At 40.6% G+C, this 24,119-nt stretch overlaps 1 protein-coding gene across 1 annotated transcript in view; it reads left to right on the forward strand.

Annotated features, from left to right (window-relative positions):
• DEG2 (DEGP protease 2) overlaps positions 1-24,119 on the forward strand; it is an 89,257-nt gene that overhangs the window by 15,093 nt on the left and 50,045 nt on the right. The window contains exons 4-6 of the mRNA XM_010248816.3: positions 7,306-7,379; positions 7,501-7,564; positions 8,729-8,773. Of these exons, the coding sequence (XP_010247118.1) occupies positions 7,306-7,379; positions 7,501-7,564; positions 8,729-8,773 (183 nt within the window). The remainder of the gene's footprint in view (positions 1-7,305; positions 7,380-7,500; positions 7,565-8,728; positions 8,774-24,119) is intronic.

Genomic DNA, 24,119 nt, shown 5'->3' on the forward strand with positions numbered 1-24,119 from the left:
ATTTATATTAAAAATAATAGAGTAGTACAAAGACAACTATGCCCTTATAGGGTGGCAAAACATAAAACAGCATATATAAGACACAAAAACATAATAAAATTTGGACTCACATAACTACTATGGTCCCCACCTCCTATCTAACAACTAACATAAAACATCTACTCATAAAAAGCATCATAAAACTGATTAATCTTCAACACTCCCCCTCAAGTTGGGAGTAAATGTCACACATTCCCAACTTGCGTAGATCATGTTCAAGCTTGTTCTTTGCCACCCCTTTAGTGAGAACATCAACCAGCTGCAACTCTGAAGAGACATAAGGCAAACAGACTTCTCCGGTTGTTACCCTTTCTCTTATAAAGTGTCTATCAACTTCAAAATGTTTTGTCCTATCATGTTGAATTAGATTGTGTGCAATATTGATTGCAGCCTGATTGTCATAGTATAACATCATAGGTTCCTCTGCTTTCACCTCAATCTCACTCAAAAGAGATCTAACCCAAAGAAGTTCTGAGACACCATGGGCCATGGATCTATACTCAGCCTCTGCACTTGACCTTGCCACAACCACTTGCTTCTTACTCTTCCAGGAGATCAAGTTTCCACCTACAAAGGTACACACTCCTGATGTAGACCTCCTGTCATCTAAGCATCTTGCCCAGTCTGCATCTGTATAGGACTTTAGCTTCAGATTCTCATGATTTGAGAAAAGAATGCTTCTGCCAGGGTGCTTTTTCAGATATGCAAGTATCCTCTCAATAACTTCCCAGTGCTGAACCATAGGTGCATGCATGTACTGACTAACAACATTGACAACATAAGAAATATCTGGTCGTGTCATACACAAATACAACAGTATGCCCACCATTTTTTGATATCTCCCTACATCCTTTACCAACTCACCATCCACACCATTAACTCTGTGATTTGGATCAATAGGAGTGTCTGCTGGTTTGGTCCCCAGCTTCCCAGTCTCCCGCAATAGGTCAAGTACATACTTCCTCTGTGAAATGAAGATCCCATGCTTGGATCTTGCAACTTCAATCCCCAAGAAGTATTTGAGCTCACCAAGATCTTTGATCTCAAATTCTTGCTGCAACGATTTTTTGAGATCATCAATCTCCTCCAGATAATTTCCTGTCACCACTATATCATCCACATACACAATCAGAATTGACAACAAAGCATCTCTCCTCTTCACAAAGAGGGTGTGGTTAGACTGTGTCTGTGCATATCCAAAACGGATGAGTGCCCCTCGGAACCTGCCAAACCAAGCCCTAGGTGACTGTTTCAGTCCATACAAAGATTTTTTGAGTCTGCACACCTTTCCCTTACCAACATTCTCATAAAAGTCTGCTGGAATGTCCATATATACCTCCTCCTGTAAATCACCATTGAGGAAGGCATTTTTGACATCAAGCTGGAACAAAGGCCATGAATAGGTGGTTGCTAGAGATGAAAGGATACAAACCGAACTCATCATAACTACTGGTGCAAAGGTTTCTAGATAATCAACATCGTAGGTCTAAGTATACCCTTTTGCTACCAACCTTGCCTTGTACCTCTCTATCTTGCCATCAACCCTATACTTCACTATGAATACCCATCTACATCCAACTGTCTCTCCTTGTCTGGGGGGAGATCTGAAGGGATGAGAGATCCATCCCATGGACGCCCAAAGATTGCGGAATAAGGGGCGAATTTCAAAAATTTTTCTCTCCCTTCAACTGGGAATCATATTCCCTATTTAGAAAATCATATTTTCAAGGATCATTCTTGAACCTTAAACTGAACCAGATCTGAACCAAAAGGAGTAGGAGAGAACTATACCTGATACGGAGAAGTGGAATCTCCCAACGAAGGTGTTCACGCCCAAGGAAGGATCCAAAGACTGCTCCCACTGAAGATGGCGTAGTGCAGGTGGAGCAGAATCAGCAGTGTTCCTTTCCAAGAACTCTGTCATTCGCAAGAATCAGCAAGATGGTACGTGAGCACAGCTTCCTTTCAATCCTTTCTCAAAGAATTGATGTCAAGATCCAATCTTGACTTCTCCCACAACTGGAGATCGAACTGGCAAACAGGGCAGCAAGAACAGGGAGGCGGCAAGAGAGTATTTGCAGGGAGCAGAATTCTCTCTTCTTTTCAGCACTAAAGAAAACCTGATAATCTGTGTAAAGACTGTCGCCCCCTTCTTCTTTTATAATCTTAAAGGGATCAGCTCCTAATCAGATTAGGAGTTGCTAATCCAAATCACATTTGGGTTAGAAGTCCCTTTAAGTGATAAGGGATAATCCTTATCTTATCTGGAGATCAGATCAGTCATCTCCTAATCTAATTAGGAGGTTTCCAGATCTAAATCTTATTCAGATCTTGGACTCTCTAAGTGGATAGGGTCTAAGCCCAATCCTATTAGCTGATCCACTTCAGAATTCGCCCCATTATTAACTAAATAAACAGCCCAGTTCGAATTGGGCTTTAGGCCCATTAAGCTTCCTTGTATGGCGTGGACCCAAGCATTGATCTACACATCAGCCACATGGGTTCGGCCCAGCCTTTGTTACAAGGCCTGGCCGAATATACTGTTAATGACAGTGCACCCCCTGAAACCCATCAAATGGGCTCTACGGGCCCAACACTTACCCTAAGAGGTCCCTGGGCCAAGCCACCTTGTAACACCCAGGGACTGTGGGCAGATGCAAGATTAGCCCATCAGGTATTATCCTCAATGGTCTTACACTTAACCTCTCAGCCCATAATGATCATACACTGCCCGACAAGAGAGGACCTCTCCCTCGGCTGCAAGGAACAGTGTTGCACTCTCCACTCATATGGATCCCGGGAATTAAAACCTTCTTGCAAACATTTTGGAAACCATAATATATATACTTTTATATCTTATATAAAATATATTTTGCAAAACAAATCTCAACGGTTGAAATCGGCTGCCGGCAGTCTTGGTTTCCATCAGTGAGAGTGCATCCCCGATCATTACCTTTGTCCGACAAAGGGACTGATCCTGTCACTATGATTACCCACTCAGATGAATTCTCGGACTATCCCAACATACCCAGGTTTTGACCCCCGCTAAGTATCTCACTGATTGGTACATCAAAGATAGCCCAATCCGACACCTAGTGTAGTATCATAATCGAGTCTAGGGGTCGGGTGTAACTTTCCAGTTTTGCCCATCAATCTCCAAGGTCCAGGGCAATACTAGAAATCTGGTCCAGTTCAAAGATTCAATTAATCCTACACTGTATGTGCCTAGGGTCTCACCCTGGCAGCTGAGACAGGCCACCCCAACTGACTTGGTGGCACCACAGTGTCAGCCTTGTCAGGATAGGTCTCCCCAGACCGACCCACTGGCTGTGAACATTCTAAACTAACACGAGTCTCATTAAGTGTCCAGCTTAAGGGTATTACACAGAAACATACCAAGGGAACATGAATCAAATATGCACCTTTATTCATTTACAATAAACTCATAAAGTACATCATTCTGATTGAAGCTAAGGGCATACAAAACTGTCTAACAAGATCAACTATTTCCCAAGTTTGGTTTTTAACCAAAGCATCCATCTCATCTTGCATGGCTGTTTTCCACTCAGGTTTGGAGAAAGCCTCAGTGACATTCCTGGGTATAGACATAGAATCCAGGGAAGAAAGAAAAGCACGGTAGGAGGGTGATAAGGCATTGTAGGAAAGATGGTGTGAAATGCAATGGGTTGTACACTTTCTCTTCCCCTTACGAAGTGCAATGGGAAGATCAAGGTTAGTGGGATTAACTGCAACAATGGTGTTAGGGACATGAACATTATCATCAGAAAACATAACAGGCTCAGGCTCGAGAGGAATACCTGGAACTATATTTGCCGAATCTGGAGTTTCAGAAGGACTGATAGAGAGTCATGTGGGTTGAGGATGTGTGGAGTCAACCATCATTTGCCGGCACTGATATTTCTGTGAGGCTGCCCGTAGTGGCTCAGGTAATGAAACTGGAGGTGCAGGTGCTGCCCCAAGTCCTTCTTGTCTTCCCTTCTAGTTTCACTACTCCCCCCGTCTCCATTTGTCTTAGGTTTTGTTATACCAACCATAGCCGACTGGTCAATCCCAGGCTGTCTCAGCATTACATTCCTCCTACTCTCCTCTCCAGAGACAAAGGCATAGGTTTGAGAGAGTGTCACACCCTCCCTAGAAAGAATATGCTGCCTTGCAATGTCGAATTCAGGGTTCAGCCCTGCCAAGAACTCAAAAACCCTATTCCTTTCTACTAGTCTGTGATAGGTTGCTGCATCATTTACACTTTCCCATACCACAGTTTCTAAGTGATCTATTTCCTGCCATAGGGTTTTTAGCATGGAGAAATACACAACAAGAGGTTTTTCTCCCTGTTTCATACTTATCACCTGATTCTTTAACTGATAGGCTCTGGCTTCATTTTGTTTTTGAGAGTAGGTTTCAGTCACTCCATCCCAAATCTCCTTAGCAGTATTAGCCAATAGGAAATTTTTTGCAATATGAGGTAACATAGAATTACACAGCCAGGACATTACCATGTAATTCTCTTGCACCCATCGGGAAGAGTCTGTATCAGGTTTCTTCTCCTCCCTAGTGAGATACCCTAATTTTCCATGGGCACCAATAGCCATCTTAGCTGATTGTGCCCACTCTAAATAATTTGTACCATCAAGTTTTACTATAGTAATGATCCCAGACCCCAAAATATCACTACTACCTTCAACACCCAGTCCCACAGTACCGGTGGATTTCATCTCGGTATTCCAACTCTCCATCTTACTTCAAACAGTTCAACAGTAAGAAAAAATAGATCGGAAACCTTCGAAAAACAATTTAATATCACACACACAGAAACAAACCCTTCCGGAAGAATAAAACCCTAGCTAGAGAGAAATCTCTCTCCTCCCCATGCCTCTCGATGGAGAGATGAGTGAATCGATCACTCCAGGAGGCTCAGAAAAATCCAGAAAGCAAACCACACTCTTCAGGAAATCAAAAGAATGCTAACAATACCTGGCTGCCCAAGATCAGATCAAAAACAAAGAATCCAACTTTTCTAGGACTCTTCCCCATACTCCAGTTCTTCCTGATTTTGATGCCGAACAGTAGATCACCTTCCTGATGACTAGATCCCACCAAAAAAATCCAAGAACTGGGCAATCTATAGCAGATCGATCAGCCCCTTATTACTTCATGCATTCGGCTGATCTAGGGCTGCATGAGAATGCTTCTAGAAACCCTAGCCACTGCTCTGATACCAAGTAGAAAGCTTGCTGAATTAAAAAATATGAAATAAAAGGAGTTTCTTGAAGAAATAAGGAAGAGAGAAGGAGAAGAAGATAAGAAGAGAAGTTGAAGAGAAAGGAGAGCAATAATCTGGCTGCCCCCTTCACTTATTATTTATATTAAAAATAATAGAGCAGTACAAAGACAACTATGCCCTTATAGGGTTGCAAGACATAAAACAGCATATATAAGACACAAAAACATAATAAAATTTGGACTCACATAACTACTATGGTCCCCACCTCCTATCTAACAACTAACATAAAACATTTACTCATAAAAAACATCATAAAACTGATTAATCTTCAACAGTGTTTTTTGTATTTGGGCGCCTATTCAAGGGCACCTTTGTGATTTTGCTTATGAAGAAGAAATGAAAAGTCTCTTGGTGTGATCAGTGCCACACCAAGCATTCTCAACACTTCCTTCTTCTTCTTCTTCTTCTTCTTCTTCTTTTTTTCTCTCTTCAACATCTCTAAACTTTACAACTATCCAAATTAACTGGGTTAGGAGATCTGCAAACAGTCTAGCAGACAGTTTAGCTAAGCAAGGGGTTCAGAGGCAATCTATGTTTTGGGTTCAATTGTAATAATTTGGGTTGGACTAGTTCCCTTAGTCTGTTTTTTTCACAACTTCTTGTTGTATTGCTCTTCTCTAATATTAATGAATTTTATTTTGTGTTGCTGATAAGAAAAAGTCTAAAGGCTTAATCACACGAATGCTCATAAAGGAAAAAGCTTAATTAATTGCATGAATTGAATTGTGAATTTGTTCCAAATTTTTGAAAATTTCAAATTGGTGAAAATAATTCCAGTGTTGGAAATTTTCATTGAAATTTTGTATGTGGGTTAGTCAAATAAATGTAAATGGTGACCCAGTTTTGTATGGTTGTAGTACAATTGTACATGTTGTAAAAAGGATAAAAATTCTAGGATGTTGGGAAAACTTGAAATCCATAGAACCTGGGGTTCTAGATGGAACTTTGGGATGATATTTGGATGGATGAAAAGATGCAAGAATGTATAGGAGGTTTCAAATATGGGAGGGATGAAGGATGGTTTGACACAAAAAGGCGAAATTGGCCAGGATGAGAAATTTTCATGTTTTTGATGAAAATACAAATAAAACTCACATGGATCAATTCCATTCCTTGAGAGTGTTGAATAAATGTCTTTTGATGAGATTCTTTTTTTTTTTTTTGGCGGCAAGATAAAAATGATGTATTGTATTAAAGGTAAAGGAAAATTCCACCAAAAAATAATTATAATGCCACTCCTTCAGGATGAAGGAGATGACCTCTATGTATGTTCTCCTCTATACATTGGATCCTCTTATGTACACATTAACGAAGTGTGCTTGATAGATGCCTCCAGCCCTATTTTGATCCCACTGGTCACAAAAACTTTGATACTCTAGAACATTATAATTGCTTCGTTGACAGGCCTATCTGATCGTCACCCTTCCCACTCTTCCCATTTGATCAGATGGCTGTCAATGACTTTACTGACTTCTTGAATGATTAAGAAAAAAATAGAGAGAGAAAGAAGATAGAGAAATCCTGAAATCACTCAACAGATGAACAGGGTACCTAGAATCACTCTAGAGCATGGGAATCACTTACCACAAATAGCATAAGCTGTAAGATCTATAATAAGCTTCATTCAGTTATCATTTCCACATTTTTGCACTTCACACACAAACATAATGAACAGACACTATTGGGGCGGCCAGTTCTACTAGAACTAGGAAAAAAATTTCATATTTGGCACTATCACAAGAAACTAAATAACCCCTAAGCTACTTAACCAATGGCAGAAATTTTAAATACAACCAATAGACAAGTCAAACTACTAGGCTGGACCCATAGTCAATGTGAATGACCAAAATACCCTACTGTCTAAAAATACATGAAAATTTCAGAAAATTCCATATTTGGCTCTTTGGTTTCCTGCTCCATTCTTTTACTTATTTTTATCTTTTGTCTCTTTAATTTTTGTATAGGTTTATTGCACCCATACGGCACCTGATTATTCCCTTCCTTGGCAAAAACAAAGACAATATACAAGTACAGGAAGGTATGTCTTGTGTTTTGTTGCTTTTAGTTGTCCCTGAAGAATGCTCTTTCTTTCTTATTGTGCTCTAGGTTCTTCTTTTCTTCTTTTGTAGATCTTTGCTAAGATACTCTTGTTTTTGCAGTGCTTTTATGATAGGGGATGGAAAGCTTCTGACAAATGCTCATTGTGTTGAACATGATACACAGGTATGCCTCTACATTTTCTAAAAAAGGACAAGTCAGCGGTTAGAGGCTGTGTTCTTATTTCTTCTATTTGGAGACTCATGCCTTGACTGCTCAGTTTTGTGGAAGGCACATAAGCAGACATGGGGTTTTCAATTGAGAAAAATCCAGGGGTCATTGGCCACAGAAGGTAACCTTTCACTTGCTGCTTTGCCTACTCCTGAGGAGTCAGGAGGTGAGGACTAAGGAGCATTGATAATTCTTATTTGGATTAAGCAAGATATCTGTTGATGAGTTTCTTACTTTGAAGGACAATTCTTTATTGCCAATTGTCCTAAATAGAGAACACACCTAATTTGCTTGGAGAGGAGGAGTTGGAGGTGGATGATGAAGTTTTTAGGGGATAATCTTGTGGCCAATGGATGGAAATTTTGAGAGATTGATCCTTTGGAGGATGGAGATAACTTGGAGGTTTTTATGGTTGAAGTTCATGAGGCAGGTAAGAAACTCCCCTTGGAGCAAATTGCAGATCATGAGGTGCAAATGGGAAAAGCTCTTGGGTTATTTTTTCTTGTGGAGAGGATTGTGTTAGGACTACATTCAGAAAGGAGAAAGAGAGATGGAAAAATCATAGTCAGATGAGACGTCAATGAATCGGGCTAGTGAAGGGTGCAGCAAAGAATACAACTTGGTGGGTTCCCTTTTTTTTGATTAGTGATGGTGGGTCCAAATTGTGTTGAACCAGGTGAGGTAGAGATAGAGGTTGAAAAAAAGAGGTAGAGGGAGTTGTGGTGATGGTGGTATCTATGTGTTCGCAGTCTATTGGTGGTGCCTTCTTTTTCTGCTCATAGACACAAATAATCAATTAGATAAATTGTTATTTAAGATTTTAAGTCTGAAGGTAGATAAATCTCTACCTGATGCCTTCTGTTTGTCAAAATGTTATGGTAGGTAAATAACCAACAGGCTGTGTGCCTATGTTAAAAACCTGATGCCCCCTTTATTGATTTGAGGAACTAGTCTATCTTTTGATCATTTAAAGGTCATTTGTTGGTTTTTTCTTTACTTGATTTCTTTTGACAAGTGATTTTGGTCTTGATGAAGTTACTGCATGGCTATTTTCCTTTGTAAGCTGATTATTTTGTCATTTGGTCTTGATGAACTATATAATCTTTTCCACGATTTCAGGTAAAAGTGAAGAGAAGGGGAGATGACACCAAATATGCGGCTAAGGTATCCTTTTTAATAGTAAGAATGATAATTGTGCTTTTACTTATGATTCCTATCAAAGTTGCCAAGCTTGGTGGGGTACCAACTTCCAACCAAGGTTCAAAATATCGATACACCCAATATGCCGATAGGGACGTATTGGGCGATATCGATACTGTTATTTATTTATTTTTTTCAAAACCAGTTCAGGGGGGTCGGTTTAAGGCTCCTCCACCCTCTGAATCGGTCAGAACCCCAATACACCCACTGTAGAGGCGTATCAAGGAGGTCCCAGAAAGATACGTTCCAGCCGATACGGGCCAATACGTGTCGATACTTTGAACCTTGCTTCCAACCATGATTGCATATTAGATTAGCCTTTAATCTTTAGAAATATTGGGCCAGAAGGGCCTTAGTTTATTTCAGTCTTATTTTAATATGTTTTTTTTTGTGTGTTTATGGGCCTGTTAACCTTTTTTCTTAAAGTTTATAGGCAACCACTCTGTCAAGGGTATTCATGTAAGTTACTCATTATTTGTCTCTAATCGGTTTTAATTAAGCTAATTAGGGGCTAGAGAGAGCTGTATGATCCTCTCTTCTTCTTCTCCCTCTTTCTCCCACCTTCTTCTTTTCTTCTTGCTGTGATCTTCTCTTTTCTTCTTGCTGTATTTTCTTGAATAAACTCAACACACATGTTGGTTATTTTTCTTCTTGGTATCAGAGCAGTCCAACCTTTTCTTCTTTCTTTCTTTAATCCCATACACAGTGTGTATGGGGAACTGAGTTGGCGATACACATGTGGCCTAGTTTGTAGAGGGTTGCTGGAGAAATATACTTTCATATTGGTGCCCAAGACTGCTACTTGGAGTTTTACCTGAAACTCTAGTCAACTGGAGAGAAATAAGTCAAGGGTCCTGGAAGTGTTTTCAATCAGGTGCTTAGGGCTTAAAGGGAAGTTTTTTTGACTACCATTGAGATTGATCCAAGCTGGACAGAATTCTGTTGTACCCTTGAGAAGCGGCTGAAGTTTTCAGGTTTCTTTTGGGTTGCAGGGTTGTGCACAACCCTAGATTTTGGAGCTGTTCAGGTCAGTTTTGGGATCCTGTTAACCTAGTTATCCCTGTCTACTATTTGAAAACCTTCACTTGAAGTTTTGACTTAATGGAAGACTTCAGAACAGAGATTAAGCAAACTCTGAATCTGAACTGGGTCCGGGAGCACTTGTAGATTCTCTTTTGGTTGTGACAATTGTGAAACTTGATGGAACTAACTTACTTGGCTTGGCCACAGTCAGTGAGAATAGATTCTGTAGTAGTGGAAAGTGGGGTTATATTTCAGGTAGTAAGAAGCAACCTAAGGAGGATGATCCCTCCTATGAGAAGTGGATGCAGGGGAACTATTACCGTAATAGGTTGGTTGGTGAATTCCATGCAACCCCACATCAATCATCATTACCTATGGATGAACTCTGCAAAGGAGATTTAGGATAGTGTTGCGGAGACATACTCCTAGAAACTGAATATGGCCAGGGTGTATGAATTGAAGAATGATGTAATCAATCTTCAATAGGGGGAGAAACCATTGGCAATGTACTACTCTATGCTGAAATCTATTTGGCAAGAGATTGACTTAATGGGGACAATGATTTGGCAGTGTACAAAAGATGCCAAAACACATAGGTGAGGAAAGTAGGAGGCATGTTCTTATAAGTTGAATATTGATGATGGGGGCATTTTGCTAGATAAAGGTGTTTATTAGAGACTTGTTGGTCGACTTATCTACTTGTGTTTGACTAGGCCTGATATATCCTACTTCCTATGCATTAAGAGTGGTGAGTTAGTATATGCATAAACCCACAACACAACTTCACATATGCAGGCTATGAATATGATTCTTGCCTACTTGAAAGGATGTCCGGGCAAAGAAATGCTAGTCTCCAACCATGGACATCTCAAGGTTGAAACTTATATTGATACAGATTGGGCAGGTTCTGTGGATGCTAGGAGATCAGCCTCTGGTTATTGTGCATTGGTGGAGGTAAAGTTGTATCTTGGAAGAGTAAAAAACAATCTGTTGTGGATCGATCTAATATAGAAGCTGAATACAAAGTTATTATTCATGGTGTATCAAAGTTACTATGGCTGAAGACCTTGTTGATAGAGATTGGGGTGCAAGCTGATGTTCCAATGAGATTGTATTGTGACAACTAAGCAGCCATAAACATTGCCAATAATCCTTTCCAACATGATCGCACAAAGCACATTGAGGTGGATACACTTCATTAGAGGAAGAATAGCCAGTGAAGAAATATTCTTACCTTTTATGAAGTCAGAATATCAACTTGCTGATTGTCTCACCAAGGGAGTTCACAAGCTCAAGCTCCATAGAAACCAAGCTGGGCATGGTAGATATCCATGTTTATCTTGAGGGGGAGTGTTGAGAATGTGCAGTTGGGCAGGGGTTCAAGCACCTAGTTAAAGGCATTCTTGTAATTTTTGATCTAAATATAAATTGTTCTTTTTGTGGTGTTAACAATAACTTATCCCACTTATTCGAACATCTTCTCTTCCTTCTCTTCTCTTCTTTTTCTTCTCATTCTTCTTCTTATTTTCCTCTCTTCTTTCATTTTCTTACACTTTATTGAGTTTTGCAATGTATTGGCCAAAAGTTTAGGTTGGGGATGGTGCCCCAAATCCCCTCATGAACTTGTTTGGGCTTGCCTCAAAGGCCTTTATGGAGGTGGAGGGCCAATCCCCTAGGATTAGGAACATCACACTAGCTACTTGAAGTAAACAATCAGGAGACATAAACACATTGGAAGTTTCACATGTTTGGATTTTTGAGTGCTTGAAGCACTTTGGTACAAATACAATCCACATATATTTGCTTTCACTTCAACATTTTCACTTTGAATATATTTTAAATGTTGTGCTTATGTATTTTAATTTGAGTCAATAGACTTTTTAAAGCATTTTGTTTTCTTCAAGGAAGAAAAGAAGAAAGGAAGAAATTCATCAAAAAAAAAAAAAGAGAAGAAAGGAAGAAGAAGAGAGAAGAAGGAAGAGAAGAGGAAGAGAGAGCGGCTGTTTGGGAGCCAAAAAAATAGGCTTGTGGCGCCCAACCTTCTATTTATATTAATGAGATGAAAAATAAAAGATAAGGAATTACAAGCTTGCCCCTAGTGGCACACCCTAATAAAACAATAATAAAAAAAGCAGTAAACAAGCTGACAACACTCTAAGACTGACAGCATAAACTATAACAGCAGAAACAATTGACAAATCATTCTAACAACACTCCCCTCAAGTTGGGCTGAATATATCTATCATGCCCAACTTGTCACATAGCTCATTATGTCGCAAGTATGGAAGTCCCTTTGTGAGAACATCAGCCAACTTCTCCTTGGAGTTAACATAAGGAGTGCAAATTTCACCCTTTTCTAATTTTTCTCTTATGAAGTGCTTGTCCACTTCAATGTGTTTTGTCTTATCGTGTAGGACAGGATTAGTAGCAATGTTTATAGCTACCTTATTATCATAGTAGAGAGACATGGGGCTATTAACTGGGAACCCAAGCTCTCCTAGTAAATTCTTCGACCAAAGTGCTTCAGTCACTTCATGTGCCATAGCCCTATACTCAGCTTCAACATTAGATCTTGCAACCACATTTTGTTTTTTACTCACCCATGTCACTAGATTTCCTCCCATGAAAGTGCAGTACCCACTTGTAGATTTCCTGTCATCCACAACACCTGTCCAATCAGCATTTGTATAGACTTCCACTTTCAGATGGTTGTGCTTATGAAATAGAAAGCCAGCTCCTGGATACTTGTTTAGGTACCTAAGAATTCGTTCTGCAGCCTCCATGTGTGGTGTCTTAGGAGAATTAGGAGAATGCACAAACCGACTTAGAACACCAACCGGATAAGCTATGTCCGGGGGTGTCATGGACAAGTAAAGCAATCTTCCCACTAGTCTTTGAAACTGTTTCACATCCTTTAGAGGTTCACCATCACAATCATCCAATTTATGACCAACATCCATAGGGGTGTCAACTGGTTTTGCACCTAGCTTGCCTGTGTCTTGTAGCAGATCTAGGATGTACTTCCTTTGAGAGATGAAGATACCCCCTTTTGAGCGGGCAACCTCAATCCCAAGGAAGTACTTTAGGGGACCTAGATCTTTCACCTCAAATTGGGAGGCCAAGAACTCCTTCAACCTTTGTATTTTAGAGCTCTAGTTCCCTGTAATGATGATATCATCCACATACACTATCAACACTGCAACTTGTTCGTGACATCTTTTAACAATGAGAGTGTGATCAGATTGACATTGTTTGAATCTTACCTGTTGAACTGCCATATGGAATCTGCTGAACCATGCTCTAGGAGATTGTTTTAGGCCATAGAGAGATTTTCTCAACTTGCACACCTTATTCTCACTTCCTTTTGCATAGAAGCCTGGTGGGTGAACATTATAAACCTCCTTGTCCTCTAGATCATCATTTAAGAAAGCATTTTTTACATCAAGTTGATGCAATTCCTAGTCAAGGTTTGCAGCCAATGATAACAAAAATCGAATTGAATTCATCTTTTCTACAGGGGCAAATGTCTCATCATAATCAATACCATAAACTTGGGTGTACCCTTTTGTTACCAGCCTTGCTTTGTATCTTTTTATTGTTCCATTAACCTTGTGTTTTAATGTAAACACCCACTTACATCCCACAGGGTCTTTCCCTTTGGAAGATCCACTAACTCCCAAGTGTGATTCTTATGGAGGGCATTGGAGGGCATTAATCTCCTCCTTCATAGCATTTGTCCATTTAGGATAAGTTAGAGTCTCTGCCACATTTTTGGGTATGGGAATACTATCAATAGCAGATAAGAATGCACGATGAGAGGGGGAAATATGGTCATAAGATACATAGTGGGTAATGGGGTGTTTGGTAGTACACAATCTGGCTCCCTTTCTATGAGCAATCGGGATGTCAAGATTATCCACAACCGAAATGGGAACAAGGGAATCAACAAGGATAAGGGTGGCTAGCTCATCGGGACTTACCTCCCGGGAGTCTGATGGCGTCAGTTGCACAGTATCTGGTAGCTCTACATCTTTAGAACACTGTTGGTCTCTACGACATGTATGCAGAAAGCCACGAAATAGAGCTGGATCCGGAAAAGAGGGAAGAGAGACTTGGCGAACCTGCTTTTCCTCTTGAGGAGAAGCATGGTAGAATGGTTCAGACTCGAAGAAGGAAACATCCATAGAGACAAAGTACTTATGACCAACAGGATCAAAACACCAATGCCCTTTTTGAGAGGAGGGGTACCCAAGAAAGATACATGGAATAGACCGAGGGTCCAACTTCCCACGAAAAGGAGACAAATCATGGACAAAGGCATGACAACAAAACACTCTCATAGGGACAAAAAACAGAGGGGACTGAGGAAACAACAACTGGATGGGGGGACTTGTAGTTCAATACTCTAGAGGGCATGCGATTGATGACATATGCAGTAGCAAGAACAACATCTACCCATAAATGTTTCGGCACATTCATATGCAACATTATGCCTTGTGCTACTTCAAGAAGGTGTAAATTCTTTCTTTCAGCAACACCATTTTTTTTGTGGTGTTATTGCACATGAACTCCTGTGAAGGGTTCCATGGGAAGCAAAAAATTCATTAAGCTCACCATGAAAATATTCTTTTGCATTTTCCGATTGAAAAAATCTGAATCTCAACATGAAATTGCGTGAACACCATCCTTTGGAAATCCCTTGTAATCTTTGGGACTTTGTCTCTGGTATGCATAGAAAATATCCATGTATAACGAGAAAAGTTGTTGATCAGTGTGATAAAGTATCTATATCCACCCTCCGAAGTTATAGTAGTAGCCCCCTAGACATCAAAATGCACAATATGGAAAGGGAATTTTGCTCTTTCATTGCTTGAATGAAAAGTTGTTCTACATTGTTTGCTCAATTGACACGTTAGACACTGAAAATCTGACACTGAACATGACTTAAATAAAAATGGAAACAAACACTATAGTATTCCAAAGGACACATGACCTAGACGATTATGCCACAAAAGAACTTGACTCTTATTGGACTGACCCAATTGACTACATGACTCTGAAGATGACCCAACTGAAGATGACACCGAGAAACCAGCCTTGCTGTCGAGAGTACAAAGACCATCTACTAAGCTTCCTCTACCAATTGTCCTCGTAGAAGTTAGATCCTGAAAAATACATGAACCAGGGAAAAATGTTACACTATAGTTTAAGAAATTTGTGATACTACTAATGGAAAGCAAATTGATAGGAAGTTTAGGTACATGGAACACATTATTAAGGTTGAGGTCATGGGAAAGAGATATTGATCCCTGACCTGCAATGGATGAGAATGATCCATCTGCAAGCCTCACCTTATCTCTCCCAGACAACAAACTACAAGATTGGAAAAGGTTTGGCTTACCGGTCATGTGGACTTTGAGGCCCTTGAATCAATAATCCAGGGGGAATCAGTGGCAATGGAAACATGGAAGGCAGAGGCCGCATTACCTAATGTAAATGCAAATGAAGTAGAAGGGGTACCAGTAACTGAGTTGTCCATCTGATGTAAGGCCCTACCATACAATTCCAGATCATTACGGAAGGAGTTCATGATATCCTCCTTAGGGTCAGAACTCGTGGAATGTTTCTGTGTAGCATCCAGTTATCGGTAGACTAAGAATCTTGAGCTGCCATATTTGCTGCACTATACTTCTTCTGACCCTGCATTTTACCTTGCTCATCCTTTTTTATAGCCCACTTTGGTTTCCCAATGAGCTCCGAGCGTGTGTCACGAGTGTGTCTTGAGCACCGACAGTGAGTACACCACAACTTGTCCTTGTCATCAGTTTTCTTGGGATCACTTTTCTTTCCTACATTAATACCTCCTGTTGCAGCTAATGCAATCTGCTGCTCCCCCTCATTTGCAACCATTACACTCCGTCTACTTTCCTCAAATTGGACCAAGGCATACACCTCTTCAACTGAAGGCAATTCACGACTTCCCAAAATCTGAACTCTTAGAGGCTTGTTGTGAAACTTATTTATTGGTTTGCTGTTAGTATACTGTCAGCCTAGTCAACCTAGGTGCTGTCAGCTAGTTTTCTTTTTTTTTTTCCTTTTTTGTTATTGGTTTATTATTAGGAATTGTCACCAGGGGCATTCTTGTAATTTCTGATCTTATTATTTTAAGAGAGATAAATAACAAGCTGGTAGCCGCCAGCCCTTGTCTTTGGTTCTCAGTTGAACCTCTCTCTCTCTTCTCTTCTCTCTCTCATCCCTCTCTCTCTCTTAGGAAAGAACACATGGTATTAGAGCTATAATTCTGGGCTCGAATTTTTTTTCTCCTCATCTGAATCTCAGTCCTCTTTTTTCTCTTTCTCTTGATCTCTTGGACGTGGAAGACGAAGAATTCTAATAGGACTGGTCAAAGTTCTTGTGGCTATTGTTCTTTGGGTTCTTCCTTGGTTGTAACACCAAGGAAACCTTAATAGAAGAGGGGCGATGCTGGAATGTCTCTCCTCTCTTAGTTCGATGCTGTGAAAAATATTTTCTGGGCTTGCATTTTCGTACAGTGGTATGTGTCCCCTTTTTCTCTGTGGTCTATGCTGTGAAGAGCTGTGAAGGACGTGGTTTTGAGGTTTACATCTTCATGCTGAACAGGGGTATGTGTTTTTTTTTTTTAATTATGTGCTGTTGCCGAACTGTTAGTAGGCCTTTTTAATGACTCCCTGTGGCCGAACTATTGCTGTTACATTGCTCAGTGTATGGTTTGCTGTTAATAGACTGTTTTCAGTAGCCTGTTAGTAGACTAGTTGCTGGACTGATTACTAGGCTATTCTAAGAGCTGAACTATTGCTGGACTGTTTTTCAGCAGTATTTTTTCTCTTTCCAAAAGTGAAAATTCTTGGGAGTTTAGCATTCTGTTTGTGTGGGATCTGGTCTGGTATATTTGTGACCCTTTTTTCTCAATGGCAAACTATGATTTACCATCATCTGGAGTTACACCAACTTGTAGTACAGCTGGTATGGAGGGGTGAAAACATGATGTTTCCCATGCCAATTACCCCTTTAAATGGCCTGAACTACTTGGAGTGGGCTAAAAGTGTGAAACTTTATGTAACAGCAAGGGGAAAATCTGGTTACATAAATGGCGGAGTGAAAGAACCCAAGTGTGAGACAGTTGAGCATGATAGGTGGGACCAAGAAAGCAGTGGTGATGTCTTGGCTCCTTGCAGCCATGGAACCCGAGGTGAAGAAGAACTTTATGTGGGCAGACACTGCTAGTGAGATTTGGGAACAGGCCAAAACCACTTATTTTGAGCAAACACATTACGCCAAAATTTACCAGTTGCAAGCTGAATCTTCAACCTGCAAACAGGGAAATCGTAGTTTGCCTGCCTATTATTTAGCCCTTACTTCCATATGGAAAGAATTGGATCACTCTCAGGTTATAGAGTGGAAACATGATGATGATGCTAAGGCCTATAAGAAGCTGGTTTCTCAATAGTGGGTGTTTGCTTTTGTTGTTGGGACTGAACCCTGCTTATGAACCCTTGAGAGTTCAGATCTTAGGAAGCAAAGAGTTGCCTTTGGTTCAAGAGGTATATGCCCTTGTTCAATCTAAAGAAAGTAGGCAGAGTGTGATGGTTACAACTGAGGGGGAGAAACAGGTGGCGTTGGCTGCAATGGGTAATAACAATAAGGGGAAGAAAAGTGACTCCACGAAGGCTAATGATAAAGACAAGTTGTTTTGTACCCACTATCAGCGCTTGTGACATACATGTGACACATGTTGGGACATTCACGGGAAGCCCAAGTGGGCAGTGAAGATCCAAGAACAGGGTAAAGTGCAAGGTCAGAAGAAGCCGAATACAGCACATAATGCAGCACATGTGGCAACCCAAGATACTCAGGTTGCTGGTACTACCTGGGACCACTTTATTAGTTCTGACCCCAAGGAAGATATCATGAATTCCTTCAGAGATCACTTGGAGTCATATGGTAGGGCTTTGCGAAGATGGATAGTTCAGTTATTGGTACTCCTATTTCATTTGCATCTACATCAGGTAATGCGGCTTCCACATTCCATGGCACCACTACCACTGATTCCCCTTGGATCATTGACTCAGGGGCCTCTAACCACATGACCATTAAGCCGAATTTGTTTCAGATTTATAGCCTTTTGTCAGGAAGGGATAAAGTGAGGCTTGCAGATGGATCATTCTCCTCCATTGCAGGCTAAGGATCAATATCCCTTCCCCATGGCCTTAACCTAAATAGTGTGTTGCATGTTCCCCAACTTCCTATAAATTTGCTTTCAATCAGTAACATCACAAACTCTTTAAACTGTAGTGTAACCTTTTTTCCTAGTTCATGTGTTTTTTAGGATCTAACTTCTGGGAGGACGATTGGTAGAGGAAGCCTAATGGATGGTCTCTATATTCTCGACAACAAAGCTAGTCTCTTGGTGTCGTCCTCGGAGTCATATAGTCAGTCAAATAAGAGTCAAATTTTTTGTGGCATAGTCAGTTAGGTCATGTTTCTTTTGAAATAGTGAAGTCTTTGTTTCCATTTTTATTTAAGTCATGTTCAGTGTTCGATTTTCAGTGTCAAACATGTCAGTTGAGTAAACAATGTCCATTTTTTCTTTTCATATTGTGTATTCTGATGTATGGGGGCCTACTACTGTAATTCTGAGGGCAGGTATAAGTACTTTATCACTTTGATCGATGATTTCTCCCACTATACATGGGTATTCCCGATGCATAGTAGAGATGAAGTTCCAAAGATTGTGCAAGACTTCCAACGGATGGTGTTTACGTAGTTCCATGTTGAAATACAGATCTTTCAATCAGAAAATGCCAAGGAATACTTCCTTGGTGAGCTTAATGAGTTCTTTGCCTCCCATGGATCTATTCATTGGAGCTCATGCGCAAGAACACCGCAACAAAATGGTGTTGCTGAAAGAAAAAACAGACACCTTCTTGAGGTAGCTCGAGGGATGATGTTACACATGAATGTTCCAAAAAGGTTTTGGATGGATGTTATACTTGTAGTTGCTTATGTCATCAACTGCATGCCCTCCAGAGTGCTGAACTACATGGCCCCTCATCAGTTGTTGTTCCCTCAGTCTCGTCTATTTTCCATTCCCATGAGAGTCTTTGGTTGTCATGCTTTTGTCCATGATTTGTCTCCGTTTCAGGGAAAGTTAGACCCTCGGTCCATTCCTTGTATCTTTCTGGGGTATCCCTCCTCTCAAAAGGGGTATCAGTGCTTTGATCCCGTTAGTCATAAATTTTTTGTCTCTGTGGATGTGTCCTTTGAGTTTGAACCATTCTTCCCTACTTCTCCTCAGGGGGAGAGTAGTGTGGAAGGGGAGAAGAAAGTTCAGGTCCGCCAAGTCTCTCTTCCTTCTATTCTGGATCTGGCCCCCTTTCGTGTCTTCCTACGTACACGCCGTAGAGATCAGCAATGTGACAGAGATATGGAGCTACCAAACACTGAGCATCCGACACCGTTAAACTCACAGGAGGTAAGTCCAAACCCTACTATACTTATTGACACCCTTGCTCCTACTGTGGATGACCTTGACATTTGTATTGCTCAAAGAAAGGGAGTCAGGTCATGCACTACCAAACACTCCATCACCCAGTATGTCTCCTATGATCACATTTCTCCCTCATACTGAGCCTTCCTATTTGCAGTTGATTGCATCCTTATACCTAGAAATGTTGCAGAAGCCTTAAAATACCCTGAATGGGCAGATGCTATGGAGGAGGAGATTAATGCCTTCCATAAAAATCAAACTTGGGAATTGGTGGTGTTGAAAGCTTTTATTTTCCTAAGTATAGTACCGCAGGGGTACTATTGTACTTTTACCCTTTTATTATTTTAGTTGTTGTCGCCCTAGTATATATAACAAAATAGCTGGCGCCGCCGGCAAGCTTTCTGACTTTCAATCTTTTCTCCTCTCTTCTCCTCTCTCTCTCTTCTCTCTTCTCCTCTTCTTTTTTCTTCCATCACTGCACTGATAACATGGTATCAGAGCGGGACTATCAGATCTGAAAGGAGAAGTCGAGTGAATAGTTTTCTTCGCACCAGATTTCCAGATCTGCCGCCCTCATCTATTGTTTGGCTGATTGAAGATCTCACGCACTGAAGTAACTTTTCTCCCTCTCCTTTTTTCTGGTCGTGTGCCAGGGCAGAACCTGTACTAGGTCTGCTGATTGGATGTGAGGTGATCCACACCTCTTTCTTTCCTTTTTTGTGGGGTTGGCTGATCCCTGTAAAATTGTAGGTCGTGAGGACCTTTTGTGTGCTGCAACAACAGCTTTTATGGTGAACTAGAGGTCAGAAAGTGACCTGTACTTGCTGTAACAGATTGTGTGCTGCAACAACAGCTTCTATGGTGAACTGAAGGTCAGAAAGTGACCTGTACTTGCTGTAACAGCCTTCCTGTTGATACGTAGGTCAAGAGATGACCTGTATGCACTGTGGCAACACACTTGTGTTAATTCTGTAGGTCAAAGGATGACCTGTTTGTGCTGTAACAGCACCTGTGTTTTACAGAAAAGAGGTGTGTTTCCGAAGAAAAAAGGGGTTTTCCTTTCTCCCTCAGTGTTAGGATTTTTTTAAGGCTGTGTACCCCCTTTAAGAGTGTTTTATTGAATCTGAAATCATGAGTGGTGAAGATTCTGCTACATCCAGTGTTTCCTCAATGCCGAATGGAATGAGTGGGGCTGCGGACCTATCTTTTCCCATGGCTGTTATTCCTTTCGACGGTTTAATTTATTTGGATTGGTCAAGAGGGATCAAGTTGTACATTACTGCAAGGGGAAAGATAGGTTATATAAATGGGAAAATCAAAGAACCCAATTATGGGAGTGCTGAATATGACAGATGGAACCAGGAGAACAGCATGGTTATGTCCTGGCTTTTAGTGTTTATGCAACCCCAAATTAGAAGGAACTTTATGTGGGCTGAAACAACAAACGAAATTTGGGAACAGGCAAAATCAACCTATTATGAGATGCGTCACTATGCAAAGATTTATCAGTTACAGGCAGAATCATCCACTTATAAACAGGGGGAGAGGTGTCTTTATGTGTACTACTCAGACTTGACCTCTGTCTCGAAGGAGTTAGATCATTATCAGAGTGTGGACTGGAAGTGTGATGAAGATGCAAAATTATACAAGAAACTTGCATCTCAGCAGAGAGTGTTTGCTTTTCTACATGGCTTGAATCTGACATATGAATCCATCAGAGTTCAGATCCTAGGTAGCAAGGATCTTCCCTCCGTCCAGGAAGTTTATGCTCTTGTACAATTAGAAGAAAGTAGAAAGAATTTGATGAACAGTTCTGGAGGGGATGCAGTTGGGTTGGCAACAAAAGGAAGTGTGATTATAGGTGGTGGGAACACCTTTAAGAGAGGGGACTCTCAAAAAAGGGCGGATGACAAAGACAAACTGTGGTGTACTCATTGCCAGAAACCCTGACACACCCGAGATACATGTTGGGATCTCCATAGGAAGCCAAAATGAGCTCAAGATTTGAATAAGAAGCAAGGTTCAGATCTGAATAAAAAGTCAGGACAACAAAGTACAAGAAAGAATACTATGGCAAACATGGCCTCTCAAAAAAGGGCGGATGACAAAGACAAACTGTGGTGTACTCATTGCCAGAAACCCTGACACACCCGAGATACATGCTGGGATCTCCATAGGAAGCCAAAATGGGCTCAAGATTTGAATAAGAAGCAAGGTTCAGATCTGAATAAAAAGTCAGGACAACAAAGTACAAGAAAGAACACTATGGCAAACATGGCCTCTCAGGAAAATCAGCCCCCCACTACTACTGTGACACCAACTTACGTCTCTGAATCTGACCCAAGGGAGGATTTTTTTAATTCCTTCCGTGACCATTTAGAGCTCCATGGTAGAGCAATTCGTCAGATGGATGCTCCTCCCTCTACTTCATTTGCGTCTACATTAGGTAATTCTGCCACAACCTTCCATGTTGCATATCATCCCCCTGACACTCCCTGGATCATTGATTCTGGAGCGTCTAAACACATGATTGGTACATCCTCTTACTTTCAAACCTATTACCTCCTTTCTGGAAGAGACAAGGTGAGACTAGCTGATGGATCATACACTACCATAGCTGGTCAAGGAACCATTTCTCTTCCTTTTGGCCTTACACTCTCTAATGTTTTACATGTCCCGAAATTTCCCATTAATTTGTTCTCTATTAGTAGTATTACTAATTCCTTAAACTGCTCAGTTACCTTTTTCCCTTCTTACTGTGTGATCTAGGATCTGGCCTCGGGGAAGACGATTGGTAGAGGATGTATGGTGGATGGACTTTACATGCTGGAGAATAAGGCTGGTCTTCAAGTCACAGAGTTTAAGAGTCAGTCCTGTAAGAGTCAAGTCTATTTATGGCATTGTCATCTTGGCCATTTATCTTTTGAGTCTTTAAAAGTGGTGTTTCCAAAATTGTTTAAGTTAGTGTCAGTTTTAGATTTTTCTTGTCAAATTGAGTAAGCAGTGTAGAACTCATTTTTTTTCAAAGAATAATAAATCTGACGTTCCTTTTCACATTGTTCATTCTGATGTGTGGGGCCCTGTTACTTTACCATCTGAGAGTAGCTACAACTATTTTATTACCATATTGATGATTATTCTAGATATACATGGGTATATTCCATGCGGAAAAGGGATGAAGTACCAAAAATTATCCAAGATTTTCAGCGGATTATCTTCACCCAATTTCAAACTGAAATCCAAATTTTTCAATCAAATAATGCCAAAGAGTATTTTCATAGTGATCTCACGGAATTTTTTGTTTCACGTGGTTCACTTCATCATAGCTCTTGTGCCCGAACACCACAACAAAATTGTGTTGCTGAAAGAAAGAACCGACACCTCGTTGAAGTGGCCCGGGGTTTACTAATCCATATTGTGATAGAACAAGAATTAGAAGAAATTGATGTCTTTCTATTGAGAAAGTAGTACATATATATACAACCTTGTAGATACTAAAAAGGAAGAAAATCATACAGCCTTGCAGATACAAAAAAGGAAGAAAATCATATAGCCTTGCAGATACAAAAAAGGTAGATGCTAAATAGGAAGAAAATCAAAGAAAGAATAATTCCTATAATCAAGCTATTCCTAATTGGGCTAATACTACATATTTACAGCCTATAATTTCGTAACACTCCCCCTCAAGATGGAGCATAGATGTCAATCATGCTCAGCTTGTTACAAATACAAGAAATCCGAGCTCCATTAAGAGCTTTTGTAAAGATATCTCCTAACTGCTCTCCAGTCTTCACATATGCTGTAGAGATCAAGTTTTGTTGAATTTTCTCACGAACAAAATGACAGTCTATCTCGATATGTTTAGTTCGTTCATGAAAAACTGGATTTGAAGCAATATGAATCGCAGCTTGATTATCGCACCATAGCTTCGCTGGAACTAAGACTTTAAGACCGACCTCAGTTAAGAGTTGAGAAACCCACATAACCTCACACGAAGCTTGTGCCATTGCTCTATACTCAGATTCTGCACTAGATCGCGACACCACATTTTGCTTCTTACTCTTCCACGAAACCAGATTACCACCAATGAAAACACAATAGCCAGTAGTGGACTTTCGATCAATCTTGGAACTTGCCCAGTCCGCATCAGAAAAACACTCAATGTTACTGTGACCATGATTCCGATACAGTATCCCCCGTCCAGGAGCTCCTTTCAAGTAACACAAGATTTGTTCTAAGGTTGCCCAATGGTGCACTGTAGGAGAGGACATAAATTGACTTACAATACTAACTGAGTAAGCAATGTCTGGACGAGACTGTGAGATAGTTCAACTTTCCAACTAATCTTCTATATCGTTCAGGATCATCAAAAGCATCTCCATCCTTTGTGAGTTGCTGGTTAGGAAGCATTGGAGTACTGCATGGTTTGACTCCCAGTTTCCCAATTTCTGTTAACAGGTCCAAAACATACTTCCTCTGAGACAGGAAAATGCCTCTTTTACTCCTTGCCACCTCAATCCCCAAGAAGTATTTTAGGTGCCCCAAATCTTTAGTATTGAACTGGCTCTACAAGAAGGATTTCAAGGATGAGATTCCCTTCGTGTCACTCCCAGTGATAACAATATCGTCTACATATACAACAAGTAGAATGATGCCAAATGTGGGCTGCTTATAGAAAGTAGTATGGTCAGATTTGCACTTCCTCATCCCAAACCTCTCTACTGCCTGACTGAATTTTCCAAACCAAGCTCGAGGACTCTG

This window comes from Nelumbo nucifera, chromosome 3 (genome assembly GCF_055504915.1).
Source record: "Nelumbo nucifera cultivar China Antique chromosome 3, China Antique-T2T, whole genome shotgun sequence".
Taxonomy (NCBI): domain Eukaryota; kingdom Viridiplantae; phylum Streptophyta; class Magnoliopsida; order Proteales; family Nelumbonaceae; genus Nelumbo; species Nelumbo nucifera.